Source organism: Carettochelys insculpta, chromosome 6 (assembly GCF_033958435.1).
Source record: "Carettochelys insculpta isolate YL-2023 chromosome 6, ASM3395843v1, whole genome shotgun sequence".
NCBI lineage: Eukaryota > Metazoa > Chordata > Testudines > Carettochelyidae > Carettochelys > Carettochelys insculpta.
In genome coordinates this window covers 74,994,101-75,017,737 of record NC_134142.1, presented here as the reverse complement: position 1 = coordinate 75,017,737, position 23,637 = coordinate 74,994,101, and the positions used below count along the sequence as shown (strand labels likewise).

Here is a 23,637-nt window from a genome sequence, read left to right as displayed (position 1 = left end):
GGTGCAGATTGTTAAAGTCTCTGTGGAATTCTTCTACAGTTTCTGTACCATGGGTCCAAATCATAAAGATGTCATCGATGTATCGTAAGTAGAGGACGGGTAATAGGGGACGAGAGCTGAGGAATCATTGTTCCAGGTCAGCCATAAATAAATTAGCATATTGAGGGGCCATGTGGGTGCCCCTAGTGTTCTACTAATCTGGAGGTATAAATTGACCCCTAAATCGGAAATAATTGTGGGTGAGAACAAAGTTACAGAGGTCAGCCACCAGACTGGCTATGGTAACATCAGGGATGGTATTCCTGATTGCTTGTAATCTGTCTTTGTGTGGAATATTAGTGTACAGAGCCTCTACATCCATGCTGGCAAGGATGGTGTTGTCGGGAACTTTTCCAACGTTTTGTAATTTCCTCAGGAAGTCAGTGGTATCTTGGAGAGAGCTGGGAGTGTTGGTGGCATAGGGTTTGAGGAGGGAGTCCATATAACTGGATAGTCCGGTGATAAGGGTGCCAATACCTGAAATGATAGGGCATCTGGGGTTTCCAGATTTGTGGATTTTGGGAAGTAAATAGAATAAACCAGGTTGGGGCTCAGATCATGTGTCTGAGTGAATAAGGTCCTGAGTAGCAGCAGGGAGTTCCTTAAGTAGTTGTTGTAATTTCGTTTGGAATTCCAAAGTGGGATTAGAGGACGGGGACTGTAAAATTTGGTGTTGGAGAGTTGTCTGGCTGCCTCCTGTTCATAGTCTAACTTATTCATGATGACAACAGCACTCCCTTTGTCAGCTGGTTTGATTATAATGTCTGGGTTATTTTTGAGACTCTGGACAGCATAGCTTTCAGCATAGTTGAGATTGTGTCTCATTTGGCATTGTTTGCATATAATGGCAGTCTAAGCTCAGTTGCGGAAGCAACGTACATAGAAATCTAGACTTTCACTATGACCGTCGGGGATGTCCACATAGAGTTCTTCTTCTTTTGGTATTGGGGGATGGGGTTCAGACTGTTGTTCATAGGTGTGTTGGAAGAATTCCTTTAGACGGAGGCAGCGAAACAAGGCTTCAAGCTCGCCACACACTTCACACGACCCCCTTAGCACAATATTTGGGGCCAATAGCCACAATACGCACTAAAATGCCCTTGAAAGCCAATATAAAAATCCAGTCATATAACACCATCCCCAGGCATTGGGCCAGTGGGTACTGGACTAGGTCCTAGTGCTAAATTGGAGAAAGCTGCTGGCTAGTTTACCTGTGCCAGCTGCCAGCAAACTCCAGAGCACAGGGGCTCCAGTTCCACTGCCACCCTTCTGTCAGCTACAAAAGCAATAAAACCGCACCCCTTGTCCTCTGCCCACCTGCCTAATCTTACTTTGAACGCACAGCCCCTGCCCCCTCTCCGGCGATAGTGGTAAGTGTGTGATTCAGGGAATGACAAAATCACTGCAGAGCAGGGCAGCTAAGTCCTCGGCCGGGACCGGGGGGAGGTGGCAAGCCGTATCCTTAAGGGCAGGGCCGATGCACCTGCTCAGCTGCTCGGCCGCCGAGCAGCGGGAGGGGAGTACAAGCAGGCAGGGGCTGGGGGGGCCCGGCGCGGGGAGCGGGAGCGAGTGCGTGGGCGGGCGGCCGGGCGGGAAGGAGGGAGCTGCCTGAAACGCTTGGAATGATTCCGCTTCCGTTGGGAGCAGGGAGCCGCCGCCGCCGCCCGCCGCAGCTGGGCCACCGACCTGCCTGCCCTGAGCGCTGAGCGCGGCGGCCGCGGCATGGCGAGCTCCCCTCAGAAGTCGCCCCCCGCCCCCAAGTCGCCCCCCTCGCGGAAGAAAGATGACTCCTTCCTGGGCAAGCTGGGCGGGACGCTGGCCCGCAGGAAGAAAGCCAAGGAAGGTAAAAGGGCCGGATGGGCCTTGGCGGGCGGAGAGGGGCTGTGGCGGCGGCGGCGCCTCCTCTCCTTTGCCCTGCGCTCCCCTTGGAGCCGGGCGAGACGGGCTGTGCGCGCGGGCAGCGCGTCACCCCGGGGAAACGCTGGGGGGAGCCCCACGCAGGGAGGGGAGCGGCTCCCCCGGGCTCGTTCTCCCCCCTCCTGCAGTCGCAGCCTTCCCGCCGCCGCCCCTGGCCTTCCCGCGCGTCAGGGGCTCCTCGGCTCTGCGTAGCCCTGGCTGGCCTGCGGGCGTACGCGCTTGCTCGGGTGAACGCGGAGTCTGGCGGGACGCAGCGTCTCCGTATGCTCCCCCGGGGGCTGTGCCAGAGGCGTTTCCTCCCGGAATGGGTACAAAGCCCTGAGTACGTGCGCCTCAGCCTGCGTTCCCTGGGGAACTGCGCAGTTGGCAGCTGGACAAGACAAGCCTACGGGGCCGTGTGTGTGTTTGCAGGCTGGAGTTGCTTGTGCCTCTGCGGGAGTAGGGAATTTGCGTGTGTAGAGTTTTTAAAATGCACCACCAGCTTCATTTTTTACCTTCGTTTCAGAAGTGATTGGAGACTGTTGCAGTTACTTAAAAAAGACTAAGGAGCAAGGGGATCCTGAGGGGAGAGCGCATATTTGGGCTGAATAACTAGCTTCCTAGGAACAAGTGAAACTAATGAAAAGGGTGTGAAGAACTGAGCCTTGTAACTAATACTCTAATGAAATGATTAATAGGTGGTCTTGAGGCGATGTACAGATGATAATCAACTCAGTCTTAATCGACATTCTATCATCCAGAATGCTCAAATATCAGGCATTTGAACCATACGTTAATTTTAGTTATGTTTTCCTTAAGTACAGTAGGGTAAAAGTAAACACAGCAAATACAGTATAAGTTTACAGTACAACTGTTGCTGGTAAATAAAGTCTGCATACAACTTTATTTTTTCTTAATATCTAATCTTGTTTTCTTTAATGTTATACTTTGCTGGGTATACCTTTGTATTGTCAAGAATATTGGAATAGCCAGCAACCTCCTGGTCCCAGGACTGCTGGACATGAAAGAGTTTATTGTTTAGACTTGGGGATGAGAAGCTGATTTCCAGGAACGTAGGACCAGTTTAAGGTGGAATTAAGGAAGATGTTAGATCAACACTTAAGCCTGGTCTGCATCAGGGAACAAAGTTGATCCCAGATACATCAGTTCTAGCTATGCCAATGGCTGAGCTAGAATCGCATACCAGAATCTACTTTCTGCCCTAGTGTGGATTGGCCTGAGCCCAAAGAACTACAATGTCCCTCAGTGTCAACACGCATCCCTCAGCATTCACAGGGAGCAAAATCAAACTCTGGAAGATCGATTGTGGCATGATAGACATAGCTTTAATTTCTAAGGGTGTTTCATTAAAAGATGTTGTGCCAAAATAAAAATAAAGTACGCATAATGGGTCTGAATCATTTATATGACCACTTTCTGCTAGGCCAGGGGTGAGTAAATGTTTTTGCTGGGCCCCACTTTTCCTCCCTGCAGTTAGCAGGGTCCCTCCCAACTGTCTAAGGTAATCCAAATCGATGGAAATGTCAGTTATGTTCATATGTAAGAAAATATGTAGAAAGTATAAACTTTATTAATGGTATAGAAATATGAATACACACACATAAAATATTTCAACATTTCAGTAAGATGTATGAGCCTGACACCCAGCAGCTGACCATTCTGTACCCTATTTAAGAAATTTCATGTCCCCTGAGGGGGCCTGCCCACTGCTTTGCGCAGCCATGAGCTAGGCGACCAGTGTGATGTGGCCCTAAAGCTGGCTTAACTAGAGGAGGAAGGGTGCTTTCTATGCTGATTGATCCATTTTATACAGTTCCAGTATCTACTATGGACTAAGGGTGAACCTCCTGTGGCTTTGAGTTAGTTTTGCTGGAGGAAAAGGTGCATTGGCAGTTTGCCTGCCATACCAAACCTCTGTTGCTGGTCTTGTTCCCTTGTGGCTGTTAGCAGCATGGTGTAAGTTGTAGCAGGCTTCAGGCATCTCTAACTTGTTGAATGGCCCCAGCAGAAATAGTACAAAGATGAACTGTGCTCTGTGCAACTCAGCCACAGACCAGAATCTGGACCAGTATGTTCAAAATGTAGCTTGTAGCACTAACTGGGAAAAAAAGCAAATTCAGAACTAAGGATGATCATGTGGTCCCTGATTTTTTTTGTGTTATGGCAACACAAATTGTGTACCATCTAAATTAAACAATGGGAGAAATTAACAGCAACATTATTTAATTTAGAATTTTTGTTATCTCGCTTTATGTCAACAAAATTAAGCATTACATTTCCTTTATTTTTCTTATTAAAATTCTTTTAAGAAACAAAATATTCTTTAAATGAAACTGTAGAACATACCTGTATCTGTGGTACACATTGTACGCAGGAATTATTCTTACTTCATTGGGGACTTCTTAGTCTGAATCATTTTTCACTATTTACAACTTTACTAATGATTTTCTCTGACATAGTGCATGTTTTGTTAAGCATGCATTTTTTTCTGTTCTGGTTTTTAAAGTGTTCTTATGTACAGGTTGCACCTCACTTGTCCAGCACCCTTACGACCTGGCTAGTTCTGAATGATGGAATTTGCTAGACAAAGGGAGGTGCCCTGCCTCCATTCCACCTCCCTCACCCAGCCTGCTGCCACTGGCTCTGCACCCTGCTGGTCCCCTGCCTTGCCCCCCCGGCCCTCCAGCCCAAGTGGACCCCTTACCTGTGGCTAGCTCCTGGTTCCTGCTGGACTGATGCCTCCAGCCCAAACCCTGAATGCGTCTGGGCTGCCAGTCCCAGGGACACAAGCCACCAGCTTCCTCTGCATAAGGCTGCCAGCCCCCTGTTACTGGGCTCCCAGCCTCCAGAGCTTCTTCTAATAGCCTCTCTGCTGGACCAGAGAATTTCAGGTTTTGGAGGTGCAACCTATAATAGTTTTTTTTTTTTAGTCTGTGACTTACTTTCAACTCATGATTAAACTGTTTTTTAAAAAGTCTGTCTAGATGATTAAAAGACCTTTTCCCCTGTAAGATTTTGTATGAACCTGGTGTAGTGATTAGCGGCACTGCCTTTGGAGCTGGGTGGCTGGAGAGCAGCGGTTGCTGGCCTTTAATCCAGCTCTGAAGCCAGAGCTACCACCAGCAGCTGCACAGAAGTAATTATTGCCATTAGTAATTTTTGGATGGTTAGGAAAGATAATTATTGGATGGTTATTGCCATCCCTACTTCTGTGCTGCTGCTTGCAAGAGCTGGGCCCTTGGTCAGCAGCTGCCACCCTCTGGCTGCCCAGGTCTAAGAGCCTGGGGAGAGACGTAAGAGCAGTGTGGGTTTGGTGTTACAAGGGTCCCAGTGCTGAGATGACTAACCACTGGTTTGTGACCCATTGATGCAGGTCTCTCTGTCTTTCCTATGGAGGTGGTTCCACTTTTGCTAAATAGTCATTGGAGTAGGGAAACTTGTTTTGTTAGCAAATCATCATTTATAAGAAGTTTTTTTTTTTTTGAACTGCTGGCCACAGAATATGTCCCCTACGTTGAAGTGCTCTTTGATTGTATGCTTTTTTCTTTCTTTACATTGGAAATAGATTCCTAAGCCATTTGTCCTGTTCTTTAGTCTGATTTGGCAGCTGGCTCCAGATCATGCCCCCCCCACCTGGCATGGCCCTAGTTCAACCCCCCCGCCCCCGTGGCCCTGGCTCACCCCCCAGCCCCTGTGCAACTCTGGCTTAGCCCCCTGCAGGCCTGCAAGTCCCTCGCTCAAGTCCACCTCTCCACCACCCCTGCAGCCCTAACTCACCCCAGGCTTAACCCCCCTGCCCACCTCCCACAGCCCCAACGAAGCCTCAGACTTAACCGTCCTCAACTGCCCAGGACTTACCTTTCAAAGGGAGCTCCAGGTGCTCCTGCTGCTTCCCTGGCTGCAGAAAGTACATTCTGCTGAGGGAAGAAAGCCACCTTCCCCCGCCAAACTTATGAGAACTTCAAGTTACGTGAGGGTGCGTGGGAACACACCTCTCGCATAACTTTAGGGACTACTGCATCTCATATTGTATCTTATTTAAAACATTGATCCTTAAATATCCTTTAAGATCATGTGCTTCCAAGCATAAAATAAGTACAGGTTGGACCTCTGTCATCTGGCATCCTTGGGACCTAACTGGTGCCAAGCAAGCATGTTTGCTGGACCGGGAATGGTCCTTCCAGCCTGTGGTATCTTTCTGAGGGCTGTCAGCCTTACAGATAGTGTCCAGGGTATGCTGCAGGCCCTGGCTAGGCTCCCTGCCCAGAGCATCACTTCAGCTCCACTCCTGGCCCCCTAGGCAGCCTCTCGGCTGCTGTCTCTTGGCCGCACGATGGACACTACTTCTGGTCCTGGATGTGTTCTGGGCCACCAACTCCCAAGCCACAGGACTGGATCCACTGCTGCTTCTGGCAGGGCTCCTATTTCCAGTACAGCACTATCTCTAGATTTAAATAAGTAGGTCTGCCCTAATAAATTATTTTTTTTTAGTCTTTAAGGTGCTACATGACTGATTTTTTGTTTTCCCTTGTATAGACAGACAAGTTAGCCAAGCAAAGGTATGTCAATTTTTAGCTACACAATTGACAAAGCTAGAATTGCATATCTGCAGGTCAACTTTTAGTCTACGGTTGACGTAGCCTTAAGTGACTCCTCCAAAACTAAACCTCAAGTTCAGTGGCAGAGCAAGGAATAATACACATAATTCAAAATAAAAAAATAAAAAATAAAAAAATACTTGACAGACTGTAAAGTACCAAGCCCTGAACAAAATCAAAAGAATAATTGAGATAGCTAATAAAGCTGATTTCATCTATGAACGGATGTTAGTGCCACAATGAGGAAATGTTTATTTGAAAAATGTCACTGAAATAACTTTTAAAATTATTTCACAACACTTAAATTTTGGGATGAGAAATGCAGTTTGGTTTATACCGTGTGTTCATAGCATTTCCTATCACATAGGCCAGGGATTGGCCACCAAAATACCAAGAAGAGCCATTTTTTTTCAAATTTGTTAAAAAACTCAGTAATTCAAGAGCCACAATGCATGTGAATATGAGACAATCCTTAATAAATCACATTAAACCATATTTTTATAACTCATATTTTAAGAACAGCGTGCACGCAATGATTTGTAATAGTGACAGAGAGATAGCCATGTTAGTCTGCATTCTATCAAAACAAAAAAGCAGTCAAGTAGCACTTTAAAGACTAACAAAATAGTTTAGGTGATGAGCTTTCATGGGATAGACCCACTTCTTCAGATTTGTAATGTGATACATGTTTACTACAGGACTTTCACAAACTTCTCACATATTCTATCTCCTTACACTTTACATGTGTGTTTGTACTACTATCTTCCTGACTTTCACTCCAGAACCCACTTTAATTATACCAGGTTTAATTTCATTTTTCACTCCACGTTTAATTTCACTTTTCTTTCTTAAAATGCGCGTTGTCCTTCACAGCAGGAATGCTTCAAGCTTCCGTTTCAAAATCCCACAATGCAGTCCACATGTTAAAGGGGGACGCTATCCAGCATTTTGAGATCACATATTGTTTCATATTTAGATACGGATTGTTCATTGTTGGGTGTCTAGACTTTCACAGTTTATTGAAAATAATCAGTAGTGTGTGGGGTTTTTTTTGTTTGTTTGGTTTGGTTTTTTCTTCCACTTTGCAATTACAGTGTCAGGAGCCACAAATAAATCTTTAAAGAGCCACATGTGACTTTGGAGCTAGAGGCTGTGGACCTCTAACGTAGGCTATTGTGCTGTTTTAGTGGCAGTTTGTCATTGGCCATTGCAGTAGTTTAAGGATGGATAGACAAGCACTTAATATTGGAGCTAAAAAGTCTGTTTCTCTCTGTGCATTGTATCTGACATAAAAATCAAATGTCTAAATCCATGTAAACCATGTTATAAATTGTCTTTATAACATAGGGATAATATTTAATACATGCTTATGTGTAAAATAACTAATTTTCACTTAATGTATGAAATAGTATGATCCTCTCCAGTTTAGGTTAATTGGAGTAAGATCAAGCCCTTAAAAATTGAAGGGTTTACACCATCCCTTGTACGATTTAACCTGCTCGAGCTTCATATAAGAGAGATTAGACTTAGCTGTGTTATAAAGCCCATTTTACTAGCAGTAATGCTTCTTACCAATTAGAAATATTTTTGTAAGCTCTTCAGTGTTCAAAACCACTTTCAAGCAAATCTTTAAGGTAGTGGCAGAAGAGAACAAAATGATCTTTCTTTTTATTTTCTGATGTATTCTAGTATTATGAGTATTTCATGGTGAGTTCAGTAAGTTCGTGTATGATTGTTCTTCCTGAGTGTTCCTGGCCTCGGCTGAGGGACATAAATTTCACCCCACATAATAGCCCACCTAAGTGGAGAATCTTTAAGAATTGGTCCTTGACACTGTAATACGTTTGTGATACATTCAGCAAGATAGAGTAAAGTTCAAAATTGCTTAAATTGTCATAGAACCAGATGCAAAACAGGCAGTTTTGGACCTATGGATTAGATGAGGCCAATTGTTGTTCAATGTATGGACTCAGTCAGACTTTCTGTTGATATGACATCAATTTTAAGTAATTTGGCCTCTCTTCCATCTAGCTTGTTTTGTGATGATGGTGCCAGTGTTAGAATGATTTTTCTGCAGCTTCCACTTTTGTGACATTATCTCCTAATTTTTTCCTATTTTTGATTTTGTTTTCACTTTGGTGCTAGGAGTCAGGGGGATTGTATTTGTGCTGATTTTAAGCAAAGTTAACAATGCTAGAGCGTATGATTTACATTTTCCTATTTCTTGTTAACATTCCCAAAATTCCCAGACTTCAAGTTAATATGAAGTTGGACTCCTGAGTGTAATATAGTTAGAAATAAAAAAATACAACTGACCACAAGCAAGTGGTGGTGTGAGTTTTTCAGCTATTTTAAATTATCTGAAATGTGTGTCTTTTTTTAACAAAAAGTGAGTAACTAAGGTGCTGTGTCATATGGTTTATTGAAGGAAAAAGGAATGCTGTGCTCTTGAGATATACAGTAAACCCTCAAGATATATGCTACCAAGTTGTGTGTGTCTCGGGTTAACATCACTACTATCCCGACAGGACCAGGAAACCATTGCTGTCAGGAGTGCAGCCAAGAGTCAGGCTGCTGCTCTGACAGGAATGGTTTCCCCTCTCCTGTCAGGGATTGCAGCCTGCCTCTAGTCTGCGCCCCTGACAGGAACAGTTTCCTGTCAGGGGTGACAGCTGTGAGTCAGGCTGCTGCCCTGACAGGAGTGGGGAAACTGCTCCCTTCAGGGCCAGCAGCCTGACTCTCGCCACCCCTGACAGGAGCAGTTTCCTGGTCCCTGGAGTGGTGGGAAGCTGGGAACCACGCGGCAACCTGGCTTTTGGCTCCTCTCCACTTTCAGAGCTGGGAAACTGACCAGGGCAGCAGCCTTGGTCAGTTTCCTGGATCCAAGGAGTGGAGGGGATCCAGGAGCCAAGCTGCCACTGGTCCCAGCTCCCCTCCTCTGGCCAAGGCTGACCCGACTCTGCAAGGGGAGGGGAGCTGGGAGCCAGGCAGCAGCAGTTGTGGGACCCAGAAAACTGACCAGCCATGAGTTCACTGGTCAGTTTCCCAAGTCCTGAAAGTGGCAGGGAGACAGGAACCAGGCTGCAGCCTGGTTCCCATCTCCCCTCGACTTGTGTGAAATTTTGAGTTACGTGAGGGTTGCTTGAGGGTTTACTGTATCTGTGTTCCGACATGGAAGAAATTAATTGTTTTAGAATATAAAGAATTTTCTGTTTGATACCTAAGTACTATTTTTATTAACCCAATTCTGCAGTTCCTCTCTGGGTTAAATACACATTTAGTACTCACACAAGTGGTGGGCACATTTTCATGACTAAATACTATTTAGCCTGAGCAAAGGTTGCAGAATCTCACCCCAGTATTGTAAATTCTACAAGAATAAGGGTTGAGGTTTGTTCATTTCTATTTTTGTGTTTTATTTGAAGGAGTGAGTATGGATTCTGAGCAAGTTTAAATGTGTTTGTGTGTTTTTATTTTCATTCTTGAGTAATGTTACATTTGAAATGGGATACACACTGGGGAAAAAGTAGAGGTCTATATCAAGACCTTATTTTGTATGGGAAAGTAGGTAACATTTATGAATGAAACATCAGTATTTTGTCTCTCAGCCCTATCTCATTAGAATTGCAGTGTGCTTCCATTTCAGAAGTTTGAAGTGGTATATTTACCTCAGCATATTGAAGTTAATGCATAGTATTTTAAGTGTAGTATATGATTATAATCTTCCCTTCTGTGCATAAATGTAATACACCGATTCTCTTCTTCCTTTTGTACAGCCTGCTGAGGTCCTGGGTGTCAGGTGAAAATCCATTTAGTATCACCTCTGAAAAATTATTTGGAGCAGGCACTGAGATGTGCAAAATACAGGGATTTAGGTATTGGGAACAACTGAAAATAAGGTGGAAAGAAATGATGAGAAAAAGAGTGCAAGAGGGGGATCCAGATTCTCACCCCTAAGAGTTAAATTACTTATTTGTTGTCCCTTTACCCCATAAACCTTTCTGAGCATATCTATGGTATTAAGAAGGAAAGAAAATTCTACTCAGATAAAGATGTCAGTCTGTGAATTTCTCTTGGAAATATATCAGCTCTTTATAAGTGACAGTCACCACTGTATTTTTAATGGAAGTGTGCACCACGTAAGTGCTGCTTGCACTGAAGCAGTTGTGGAACACAAGACAGCAAAATTGCAAAGGTAATTATTCCGTGTCTGTGTGGATGGGAAATACAAACATAGCACCTGCAATGGTGCCACTTGCCCTTCCAGTGCAATCTCGCTATGCTTCTGCCCACCTTCAGTGACAATCTGACAGTTTGGAATGCTGGCTCTCTCTTCTACCAGTCTATTTCTCACTAGTTGTAGGTAGTTCCAAGAGCAGCAGAAATGGCTATTTTCTGCTCTGCCCAAACTTCCTGCCCTCTTTGCACCAGCACTGTGTTCAGCAATAAACAGGACACCACTTAGCAAAACTTGCATTTTAAATTATTGTAAAAGACGGTATCATTTGTATTGAGGCTGTAATAAGAGATTAGGGCCCCATTGTGCTGGGCACTGCATTCACACGTGTACACACACACACACACACACACACACACACTGAATACAGTCCCCTCCCCAAGGAATTTACAGTCTAAGCTCCTTCAACATTATTTTTGAAATATTTAAATATCTTTTACTCCCTTCTTGAAGGCTTTGTAACACTTAAAGTAGACTTTGACATTTCAGCCCCTTTTAGTCTCTGTATTGCCAACTATTCTTGCTTTTTATTATGAGTCTACTAATATCTGATGTATTCGCTTATAGTCTCAGATCCTGGAATCAACTGATTATAAGGGAATTTCAGCTTTAATTTTTTAAAAAAGATATTTTCTCTCTCAGGTTGTAGGTAAAAATCATGATATTTCACAGTAATCAGTCTTTTTTATCAGCTTGTGTCTTTCCCTCAGACAGCGTGTGAAGAACAAAAAATAAAAAAAATTAGGAGTTTAGATTTGGGACAGTCCCCTAGAGGTGGTACCGTTGTGTGAAATAAGTGTATGCCTCTACCTTGCTATGTCTTTATTATGGCAGCCTGTGGACCAGCATCATCTGGATGCCAGAGACTTGAAACTGATGAAGGAAGGCTAGTGCAGGTCTGCCAACAGGGTGGAGCAAAGGGGACAAATGCGTAGGGGTATGGTGGACGTAAGTGGGCCTGGGGCTGCTGATGCCACCACTCAGGTTCTTTTAAATGGTGCTGTTGTAGCAGTGTGGTAGGACTCCAGGGCATCTGGAGCTCAGAGCTGCAGGGTGGGAGGGAGACCCAGAAGTTGTAACTGTGTGAATGAGTGGGGAGGGGAGAGCTGGGCTGGGTATGGAGAGGGGAAAGGCTGGAAAGAGGAGAAGGGAATTAATCTCTGGGGTAGAACCAGGCATGGGGCAGTGGGGAATGAGGGCTGAAGAAGGCGAGAGGAACCAGGCTGGGAAGGGAAAAGAATGGATGGGTGGGGGCAAAGGTAGCAGGGGCTGGGAGAGAGGAGCCGGTGTGGGGGGCAAGGGGGCACAGGACCACTGGGGGCAAAGGTGGGCTGGTTGACAGAGAGGGAAAGGGGCCAAGTGTGGCACAGGAACACTGGGGACAGAACTGGGCTAGCTGGAGGGTAACAGAGGAGGAAAGGAGTGAGGGAGCGGCACATTCAGGCATATGAGGGATGGGGATTGCGAACAGCCAGGGGGTCCCCTACGAGGTAGCACTCCGGGTTTCTCTGGGTGGAGGGGGCTTGTGGCTCAGAGAAAGGGACAGGGTGCTCATTGATTGTGCTGCTCTGAGGCCTGGAATTCCTGTTAACAGGCCTGAGCTGGCAGAATCACTAGTGGAGAAACCCCTTTCTCCTGTACTTTTTATTAGTTGTCCTGCACCCATAATTTGCATGCCATAGCCTGTAGTCTCCCTAAGTTCAAGTGGACCACTGCCACCAATGTGATGGGAAGATTGTGCTTAGGCCTCTGCCTGGTCAGATGTCTCTGGATCCTAAGGAGTGCATGTTACCAGTGCAATTAGAAAACAACACACTTGGAAGCTCACAGGCTAGCTAGAACAATTCACTTACTTTGCCATTTATTATCATAGTATCCCTCTATGCCCTCCTGGGGCAAGAATCAACCAACCCAGCTATATTCTTCTTGTTAGGAATATAATACGTGCATTGAACTGCCTATTGAGTATAACAGCCTGTTAGATGTGGTTCAACAATTCTCTTGCCTTGGATATACTGTCAATGCAAATGTGTCCATGGATGAGGAACTGAACATCAGAATCAGAAAGGCAGCTACTATTTGGCAGACTTATGAAACATGCATGGAACAATCCTAAGATGACAGTGAAAACAAAGATCCTATTCTACCAGGCATGTGTATTGAGTATTTTGCAATATGGTTCTGAGGCATGGATCACCTACTCGAACCAGGAGAAAAAATTGAACAGCTTCCATCTTCACTGCCTCCGCAGAATTATGAGTATCAACTGGCAAGATAAAGTTTCAAATGCAGATGTCCTGTTAAGATCTGGCATACCCAGCCTCATTGTGATCCCAACAGCGGAAGACGACTTCGGCTTGGTTGTGTGAGAAGAATGGGTGACAAACGTCTTCCCAAATAAATCCACTTTGGTGAACTGGCATGTGGGTTGAGAACAAGAGGAAGACCAAAGCTAAGATTCAAGGATACATGCAAAAACGCTATGAAAAATATTCATCATTGATCCAAAATCCTGTGAATCTACATCATCAAATCGAAATACCTGGTAATGACTGCTACCACAGGGCACATCATCTTTTGATAGTATATGTGCAAGCCATGCAAAAGAACTTCATCTTAGACGGAAACGCTCTCAGACTCAAGAATTCAGAAATAGACTGATGTGGTTATTGCAATCCGCCGTGCAAATCCAATATTGGATGGATAAGCCATGAGAGAAGCTGCAGACTCATACGCTGCCCATAGATCCTCCCTGGCGCTAACTACCATTTTTCAAGACAAAAAGAGGCCATATATTTAAATAGCAGATCTTGTAGATACTGCCAGTTGTAGTGCAATGGGAATAGCAGTGTATTTTGTATTCTGTTGCATTGTATGCTTAGGCAGGCCTGGGCCCTGTGTCGGAAGAAAGAAGGCACCGTGATCAACAAGGAAAATAAATCATGCCACAGGCTATGGCCAGATACAGCAAAGGGCACACCTCACGATCACTCCAACTTACTAGCTTGTCAGTTCACTTCAGTCCCAGTGAAGCGCTCTAGATACAATGCAATTATCCAAATGAAAGGTAGAAAGGATTAGCCTGAAGTACAGCAAACTTTTTCATATCTGGCATTCTGGAACCCTCATAACTGGCATTTTAACAAGTAAATTTTAGTTATGTTTTCCGTATGTACAGTGTACAGAAAGTAAATACAAATAAATACAGCAAATACAGTATGTTTATAGTGTACAGTACTTCTGTTGTTGGTAAATAAAGTACTCTGCATATATTTGTTTTTCTTTAGTGTTATGCATTGCTAGGTATACCTCTCTATTATGCAGAATATTGGAATACCTGGAAACCTCCTGGTCTCAGGGCTGCCTGATGTGAAAAAAGTTTACTGTATTGATTTTATCATCATTAAGCAAATGGGGAAATGGGACTCCAAAAAGTTAAACTTAGCAGAGCCATTTGAAATTAAAAGTTATACCAACAATCAGAAGAAAAAGAATATCAAAAAACTGCTCAGACTCTGGGGTTTTATTGTGAATTTTCATTCATTCCTTTTGGTTTTATCAGTATTGCTACCCCAAGACCATTTGACAAGACACACATCCAAACTTGGAAGAGTAATATGAATCTTGTCTAATAAAACCACCTGAGAATTTTGGAAAAATTGTCTCTGTTTCATTACAGTCTTTTCTCACTATCATTTTCCTGAAGTTAGGATAACCTTCAACTTTAGATTCAGAGCAAAAGAAAATACCACTGCAGTTTTTAAATAGTTTCAGAAATCTGTCCTAATGGGGAAGAATCCTTGAGTTTTTCTCACCTTATCATTGGAAAAGATCTCCTGGAATAAGACCCTAAATGATCAAGGAGCTCCCTAGGCTCCCAGGACTGCTAGAATTTTGAGGTCTACTAGGTTAGTATTCCTGACAAGCAGCTTTTTTTGTGTGTGGCCCCTTACTTTGCTTAATGACTTTGAAGAAAATTTAATACCATCCAGGTTAACCCCCTTCTCTCATTGTCCCCAGCAAAGAATATAATTGTCAGGCCTCCTAAATTTATCATCAGTGGATGGCAGAGTTACCCGAAGCTTAGAGGGGCAAACTTATTTATTTCATTTGTTTTGGCATTTAGCTCAAATATTTCCCACAAAATTAAAAGATAAACTAATAATAGCTCTATCCTGAAAAGTGTAAATACTTAAATTCCAGGTAAAGCCTCTTATTGTTGAGAGTGGAGGTTTGAGTGGGAGTGGCTGAGGATATAAAAAGGTCGTTACCTAATACCCAAACTTTGGCTGAAATAAATACTTCTCTTGCATATTGTTTGAACTTAATTTAAGCACCCACAGCTAGCCAGTGCCAGCTGATGCAGGCTTGTGGAGCTTGGTCTGTAGGGATGTAAAATATCAGTGTAGATGTTTGGGCTCCAGTTGGACTAGAACCTGGGCTCTGAGGCCCTCCTGGTGCCCCACAAGCTATCAGTTGAAATGGGCCAGCTGGGGGTGTTAAATTGCAGAACAGACATACCCATTGAAACAAGGTTTACCAGTTAGGCTTAGTTTCTTCCCTTATGGAGCGAGGAATCAGAAATGTCCGCCATAACTGAGACTATTTTAGGGCTAAATTATGGCTTTAGCTGCAGGTTGGTACTGGAAGCCATATGGTACCATCCTCTTTCAGGGTGAAAACCAGGAAGCAGATACTTCCCAGAGCATCTTGCCTTGGAAATGCTTCTGGTCTGAATTTAGCAGGAGAGGCGAGTGTGGCAGGGCTGCTAGTCCCATGCCTCTTCTGAGGACTTTCCTGCTGCCCTCGGGCCCCAGTGGCTTAGTCCTTATCTGTTCTGTCAGGCCTGGCAGCCTTGTTAGGCCCCAAAGGCCTCATCAGCATTGGCAGGCCTCAGTGGCCTAGTCAGTGTACGCACGCCCAGCGCCCTAGTCCATGTGCCTCCTTCCTCAGGGTTACAGAGGTGGGGGAGCTCATGCCCCCCTTCTCCACCAAGCTCCAGCCCAGGGCCCTGTTGGTGGTGGGGTGTGTCCCCCACAACCACTAGCTCAGTGGAGTTCCCCACTGCAACATGCTGAGTTAGCATGACACCTCCTGGCTCCCTGCCCTGGACTACTTCCTATCTGTTTCTGATGAGGTGCTCTGGCTGTTTCTCCTCACGCTACTGGTGCTGCCGTTGTTGCTGCATTCCTTGCTGCTAAGGCTGCTGCTCCTCGAGCACTTGCTGCTTCTCTGGTGACTGGCTTTCCTGGCCTTTATACTGGGGCAGCGGTAGGAGCATGCCCAGCAGGGCCATGGCAGGGGGACCTTCTTCTATCCAGCAAGCCTGGCCCCCAACCCACTGGCTGGTGCAGGATAGGTACACTGCATAATAGGAAGCTTTTTAGCTTACTCTTTGTCCCATTTCTCAATGCAAAGGCATACCTGTACTCCCTTGAGTGCAAGGGCTGTAATTTATGTGTCTGTATAAGGTATCAGAGGTTCCTTACTCCTTTACTACTATGTGTAAAAGGGGGAACCGATAGTCCCTTAGTGAATAAAGTATAAGTTTTGTTTTAATATTTCAACTAATGCTTATTAATAGAATGTGTTACTTAGTTGAGTGTTCTTTTCTCTGTTGAGGAGGGAAGGATAGGCAGGACTGTGAATTAACTTGTACTTTTGATGTTGAGTGAAACGTAAGTTGGACCATACACCAAACCTGATTAGTGGTCTGAAGCAAGTCTTTAGTTCGCCACGCTACTTGGCACACTTGTGCATGGTTGGCAACCTGGGATTAGGCCAGGGGAATCATTGGCTGAAGTAAGGGCAGTACAGAACAAGGAAGAAAATTGGAAGCATATAACCTCCAAGAGAAGAAAGCCTACTCGGGTATCTCCAGTTCCAGGAGAGGTAAGGAACTGCTTTTAGGCTCTCTGCACAGGCACTATGATGGAGAATGCTGTGGCAGAGACCTCTCAGGGAAAGGATCAGAAGAAGAGCCAGCTGACAGTAAGGCATGGGATTGAAGTCCTTCTATGACCACCACTCCTAGGAGAAGCAGATGGTTAGTGGTGGTGATCAGGGATGCCCTCTTAAGAGGGATGGAATCATCCATCTGCCATCCAGACCTGGAATCTCGAAGTGTGTTGCTTCTCAGGAGCTAGAATCCAGGATGTGACGGAGAGTCTTCGAAACCTCATTAACCCTTTGGATTGTTACCCCTCTCTACTGCTCCATGTAGGAACTAATGATACTGAAAAGAATGACTTTGAGCAGATCACTGCAGATTAGGTAGTATTGGGAAGGAAGATCAAGGAATATGACATGCAAGTGGTGTTCTTGTCCATCCTCCCTGTTGAAAGAAGGCACTGAATCATGGAAGTAAATGCATGGTTGTGTGGTGGTGATGGAGAGAGGGTTTTGGTTTCTTTGACCTTGGGATTCTGTTTTGGTCACAAGGGTTTCTATGAAGAGATGGAATCCACCTAACCAAGAGAGGAAAGAGCATGTTTGTGGGCAGGCTTGCAAACTGAGTTAGGAGGGCTTTAAACTAAGTTTGTTGGTGAACGGTGACATAAACCCTGAGATAAGTGGGGTAGCGGAAAGAAACACAAGGCGGAAGGAACAACAAAGGAGGACCCCTGATCAGGCAAGTCAGCTAATTATCAAATGTGTTTATACACAAATGGAAGAAGTCTGGGTACTAAACAGGAAGAATTAGAATCTCTGGCTCAGTCAAAGATAAATGAGGTGATTGGGATAACAAAGACTTGGTGGGATGACGGGAGCACGGTCATGCAAGGGTATAGACTGTTCAGGAAGGACAGGCAGTGGGGAAAGGAGGAGGTGTTACGCTGTATGTAAGACAGCTGAATGATTGCTCAGAGCTCCAGTAGAAGCATAGAAACCTAGGGCTGGAAGGGACAGATGAGTAAGGAGGAGGAGTATAAATAGTTTGGTCATGAATGTCAGGAAGTAATCAGGAAGGTGCAAGTAAAATTGGAACTGCAGCTAGTAAGGGATGTGAAGGGTAACAAGAAAGTTCTCTACAGTTATGTAAATAATAAGAGGGTGATCAGGGAGAGTGTGGGACCCTTACAGGATGAGGGAGGTTATCTTGTGACATGTATGTGGTAAAAGCGAAAGTACACAATACTTTTTTTGCCTCTGTCTTGATGGACAAGGTCAGCTCCCAGATCACCGCACTAGGCAGTGCAATATGGGAAGGAGGGAGGCAACCCTTGGTGGGGAAACAACGGGTTAAGAGCTATTTAGAAAAGCTAGATATACACAAATTCATGGGTCTGGATTTAATGCATCCAAGGGTACTGAGGGAACTGGCAAATGTCATTGCAGAGCCTTTGGCCATTATCTTTGAAAACTCATGGAGACTGGGAGAGGTCTTGGATGATTGGAAAAAGGCAAATATAGTGCCCATCTTTAAAAAAGCAAAGGACAATCCAGGGAACTATAGACTGGTCATCCTTACCTCAGTGCCTGGAAAAATCCTGGAGAGGATCCTGAAGGAATCCATTTTGAAGCACTTAGAAGAGGGGATAGTGATCAAGAGTAGTCAACGTGCAAGTCATACTTGACCAATCTGATTAGCTTCTAAGATGAGGTAACAGCAACGAAGGGTCCTGTGGCACCTTATAGACTAACAGAAAAGTTTAGAGCATGAGCTTTCATGAGTTAACTCACTTCTTCAGATCTGAAGAAGTGAGTTAACTCACAAAAGCTCATGCTCTAAACTTTTCTGTTAGTCTATAAGGTGCCACAGGACCCTTCGTTGCTGCTACAGATCCAGACTAACACGGCTACCCCTCTGATACTTAAGATGAGGTAACTGGCTCTGGCTTTACTTTAGCAAAGCTTTTGATGCAGTCTCCTGCAGTATTCTTGGTCACAGGTTAAGGAAGTATGGACTGGATAAATGCACTGTAAGGTAGATAGAAAGCTGGCTAGATTGCCAGGTCCAGCAGGTAGTAGTCAACAGCTCAATGTCTGGTTGGCTGTCAGTTTCAAGTGGAGTGCCCCAAAGATCGGCTCTAGGGCCGGTAATGTTCATCATCTTAATAATAACCTAAGTGAGGGAATGGATTGCACCCTCAGCATATTTGCTGATGACATTAAGCTAGGGGGAGAGGTAGATACATTGGAGAATAAGGATAGGGTCCAGAGAGATGTAGATAAATTGGAGGTTTGGGCTAAAAGAAATCTGATGATGCTCAGCAAGGACAAGTGCAGTCCTGCACTTGGGATGGAAGAATCCCAAGAACTGTTACAGGCTGGGTGCCGACTGGCTAAGTAGCAGTGCAGCAGAAAAGGACCTGGGGACTATGGTGGAAGAGAAGCTGATGTGAGTCAACAATGTGCCCTTGTGGCCAAGAAGGCTAAAGGCATATTGGGATGCATTGGGAGAAGCATATGCAGCAGACCTAGAGAAGTTATTATTTCCCTCTATTTGGCACTGGTGAGGCCTCATCTGGAGTATTGTATCCGGTTCTTGGTTCCCCAGCGTAGAAAGCCTGTGGGTGCATTGGAGCAGGTCCAGTGAAGGGTAACAAAAAAGATTAAGAGGCTGGAGCATCTGGCCTATAAGGAGGGGCTGAGAGACCTGGGCTTATTTAGTTTGCAGAAGAGAAAACGGGCAATTTGATAGCAGCCTTCAGCTTCCTTAAAGGGGGCTCTAAAGATGATGGGGAGAGGCCGTCCTCAATAGTAGACAGAACAAGGAGCAATGATCTGAAGTTACAGAGGGAGAGGTGTAGGATGGATATTAGGAGAAACTGTTTCACCAGGAAAGTGGTGAAGCACTGAAATGTTTTACCTGGAGAGGTGGTGGAATCTCGATCCTTAGAGGTTTTTAAGTCCTGGCTTGGCAAAGTCCCGGCTGGGATGATTAGGTAGGGTTGATCCTGCCGGCTGGACTCCATGATCTTCTGAGATCCCTTCCAGGGTTAGGATTCTATGATTCTGTGAATAACAGACGCAAAATAAAAATGATGCTAAAAGTCAGGAGCAAGTTTTATTTGGAAAGCTGTGTCAGGAAAAGTACACAGCATCTGCTCATGTTATTCCTACATTCAGTTCTAGGCTGCACTTCTCCTCACACAACTATTACATTCAAAAATTAGATGAGCTTTAAGGTCAAGATTGGGTGAAATAACATATTTCACTGCCGTAAATGTTGTGCTCTCCTGTTGTTCGTGTAGTACTGTTAACTCTATTTAGAAAATGACATTGTGAAATAATAGTCTATGAGAAATTCAAGAAAACAACTCTGTTAAGAGTAGGGATATTAATTGTTTCTGATATTTCTCTTATCCTTTTTAGACTTCTTGTTAATATTCACAGTAGGTGTTCTATGATGTTTCCATTGTGGTCATATATGCCTTCTTTTCGCTGTTCTTAGATAATTGTTCTTGAGGAAAGAAAATGGAACACCTGTGGTTCTAATGCCATGAGATTTATGTGACTCACGTTTTGGCATTTTTATACCAACTTCTAGTGAGTTGTCTGATGTCTGCTTGCATAGACTAGACTCTGCCATTTTCTTTTTTCATTGAATAGTAGCACACTCATCCCTCGTTAAACGAGTACTTCACTTACGGGTACTCGCTTAAACGAGGGACATATTTACTTAACTTAGCTCACTCTATGAGTGAACTCACCCCCTCTAATACAAGGCTAATCCCCTCCCCGTGGCTCCAACCTGCCCTAGTCTGACACACACACCCCCCAACTGGCCCTGCAGCCCCTACTTGCCGAAGCCTGACCCCTCCTCCCGCCGCCAGCCCTGCAGCAGCCTGACCTCCTGCATCCACCGGTGCCGCAGCAGTATGACCCACCCCCACCCTCTGCCAGCCCCATGGCAGCCTGACCCCACCCCTCCCCAGCTGCTGGCCCCTCAGACCGGCCCCGTGGCAGTCTGACCTCTGTGCTGAACTCACAGCCCCAACCTGCAGCAGTCTTAACCCCCCCCCCACCTCCCTGGTCCTGCAGACTGGCCCCACGGCAGCCTTACTCCTACCTCCCCTCCCCACCCCACCAGCCCAGTAGACCTAACCTGCTGCAACCTGACACCACCCCTCCCCCTGCTGGACCATACACCCAACCTTCAGCAGCCTGAACCCCGCCCCCCAACCCCACGGACCCAACCGGCCACCACGTTTTAACCCTCCCTTCCACTCATGCCCCTAAACTGCCCCCCAGCCTTTAAATTCCCTCCTCCCCACCAAACCCAAAGTTCACTTACCTCCCAAAAGCAGCACCACCTGCTGCCACTCCTTTGCAAGCTCTAGGAATCAATCAGCCCCTTTTACGTGTATTCTAATGAGAATTTATTGTGCCTCTTATGAGTTTTCGACTACAAGCACAAAGTTGGGAACCAATTGTGCTCGTAGACCGAGGGATGAGTGTATATTCTCCAAGTAGTTCCAGTTCTGTCTATGTAGGTGACTTTATACCCTCTCAAATGGAAATAAAGTGTTAGGTGAGGGGCATATCAGCCACTTCAAAGACATTATTTCCCTCGCTGGGATGTTAGGTTCAGAGTGCAGAGCAGAGGCAGGGTAGGCTGGGGAAGAGAGGAGCACCTATATGCTTTTCAGCCCCATGGAAGTTTATTGGAGAAGAATGCAAACTGATGCTGTAATGTTTTACTGGAGAACTCCTATATGGTAACATGAACAACAAGAAGTCTTGTGGCACCTTACAGACTAACAGATATTTTGGAGCATAAACCTTCATGGGCAAAGACCTGCTTCATCAGATGCATAAGTGGGGGGGGTGGGTTTCAGAGGGGTATTTAAAAAGTGAGGTCCCAGTAAGAGGGACATATGTGGTAACATGGCTGTATTAGAACTGTTGTATTCAGGGAACTGGGAAAGGTGCATGCAGAGAGTCTTTGGAGGCACAGTGCATAAGAAGATCTTGGATGCCTTGTGATCCCACTCTTCCTGGAACCATGCAGTTCATGGATATGCCCCTGTAATATAGGAGGCTTCTCTGGGCACAGCCGAGAGAGACAAACCAGAGCAAATTGCTTCAAACAGAGCTACTTACGGCCCTCAGTTGTGGGTTCTCTTCTCTAAAGCCAGTAACAATGAGCACTTCTGTTGCCACTCTGGTCAGCAAGAAGTCACACAAGCAGTTCCCTCAGACGCTTCAGCTTCTCTTGTGCCACAATCACAACTCTTTATACAGATGAGAGATTATGAAAACCAATCTCACTAAATATACACAGATTCTTCCAGTTCCAAAGGACCAGCTGCATCCCCACGTCAATATATGCTTAGATCTTACTCAAAAGAGCACACTGTGCCAATTCTTTAGAATCTAAAACCTTTATTAATAAAAAAGAAATAATAGGGTGAAAGTAAAAATTGTAAAGCAGATTACATACATCACAAAATTCTTGATGCAGGCTGCAGCAGATGGAATAAAAGTCACTGGAGTACATCCTTATTTAGAATGGGTCATCAATCCTTCCAGGTTCCGTTCATAGCAGAGATGTTTGTGAAGTGATGAGCAGGATTGAAGACTGAAGGCAAAATAGAGGAGCCTCAGCATCCACTTTGTACCCTTGTCCATGTGGGGGGAAATTCATTTTTCCTCTCTATGTGAAACACATCCAAAAACGACCCTGTCACATAAGCAGGTCACCTGTTCATGTCCTTTTTGGGTTATTCTGGTACTGGCAGTGTCCTAGGCTACACATCCACAGCTAAGTTCCTGAGAGATGGATTGGGATCAATTACTGATTTACCTGGCTAGGAATCCTTTTAAAATACTTTGCTGCACCTCCTATTGTGGTCTTCCAGAAACTGCAATTTCAGCTACAAGCACAGAGTCAATACTTATAACTCCACATACAAAAATGATACAAACATATAAGCAGCATAAACAGATGTAGCGAATTACCAGCAACTCACTAAGAAACAATTAGGAAAGCATAGTGACTTTGTACTACAACTTTTTTCTGTAGGATATATGTGCAGAATTAGCTATTGACAGTACCAACAACCAGAGCAGGAACAGGTAATTAAAAAACAGGGATCCAGTTTCAATATTCTGGTTTATGGTGATTCGGTGAGGTGGCTGCAGGGTTCTGAGAAATTATTAGGTTCTTCAATGTGGAAGAGCAAATCTGGCACTGTTAAATAGATTTTATCTAATACTCCAGTTTGACTGAAATTTTAGCTACCCTACTTTATTGTGGGTGTAAAGAATATCTTATGGATTTACATTATGACTGGGTCACCCTTAAAGAGTTGTGTCGACAGAAGGGCCATTCTGTCGACATAACTCAGGGAGCTGCTTTACACTTAAAGCATTCTGTCAACAGTCTTAACAGAACTCTGCATTTCCACTTTCTGGCACCAGAGGGCAGTGCAGTCTGGCAGTTCTCTGTTGACAGAGCAAGTTGAGCATCAATGCAATCTATTGACATATGTTCTGTCCAGATTTCCCTGTCGACAGTAACTTTTGACAGGTGCTTCTAGTGTCGACATGGCCTATAGTATTTGTTGTAGACTACTTAATGGTTTCCACTCTGACCACCTAAACTAGAGCTCTGTGTAAACTTGAAAGTTTCTCTCTCTCAAAAACAGAAGTTGATTCAATAAAATATATATTTCTTCGTTCATCTTCTCTCTCTAATATCCTGGTAGCAACACAGGTAAAACAACATCACATACACATGTTTTCACTCCCTTAAAGCTTTCTGAAATGTATGCCTCTGTAATTTTTTTCCAGTGTTTGGTCTCTCCTATTTTCTTCCATAGGTCTAATCTTTTTGTGGCCTGCAGTACTTTAACTTCATGTCAGGTTTGGGCTTCCTAGTGTTGGTGGCCTGTGGAA

At 44.7% G+C, this 23,637-nt stretch overlaps 1 protein-coding gene across 8 annotated transcripts in view; it reads left to right on the top strand.

The window, feature by feature from the left end:
• Positions 1-1,607: 1,607 nt before the first annotated feature.
• The window catches only part of PARVA (parvin alpha), a 208,344-nt gene continuing 186,314 nt past the window's right edge, over positions 1,608-23,637 (top strand). For 2 of the 8 annotated variants that reach the window (XM_074997358.1, XM_074997359.1), the window contains exon 1: positions 1,685-1,882. In XM_074997358.1, the coding sequence (XP_074853459.1) occupies positions 1,823-1,882 (60 nt within the window). In that variant the 5' untranslated portion in view covers positions 1,685-1,822. Of the gene's footprint in view, positions 1,883-23,637 lie in introns of all 8 variants that reach the window. The other 6 variants (XM_074997357.1, XM_074997361.1, XM_074997356.1 and 3 more) reach the window with 6 other exon arrangements.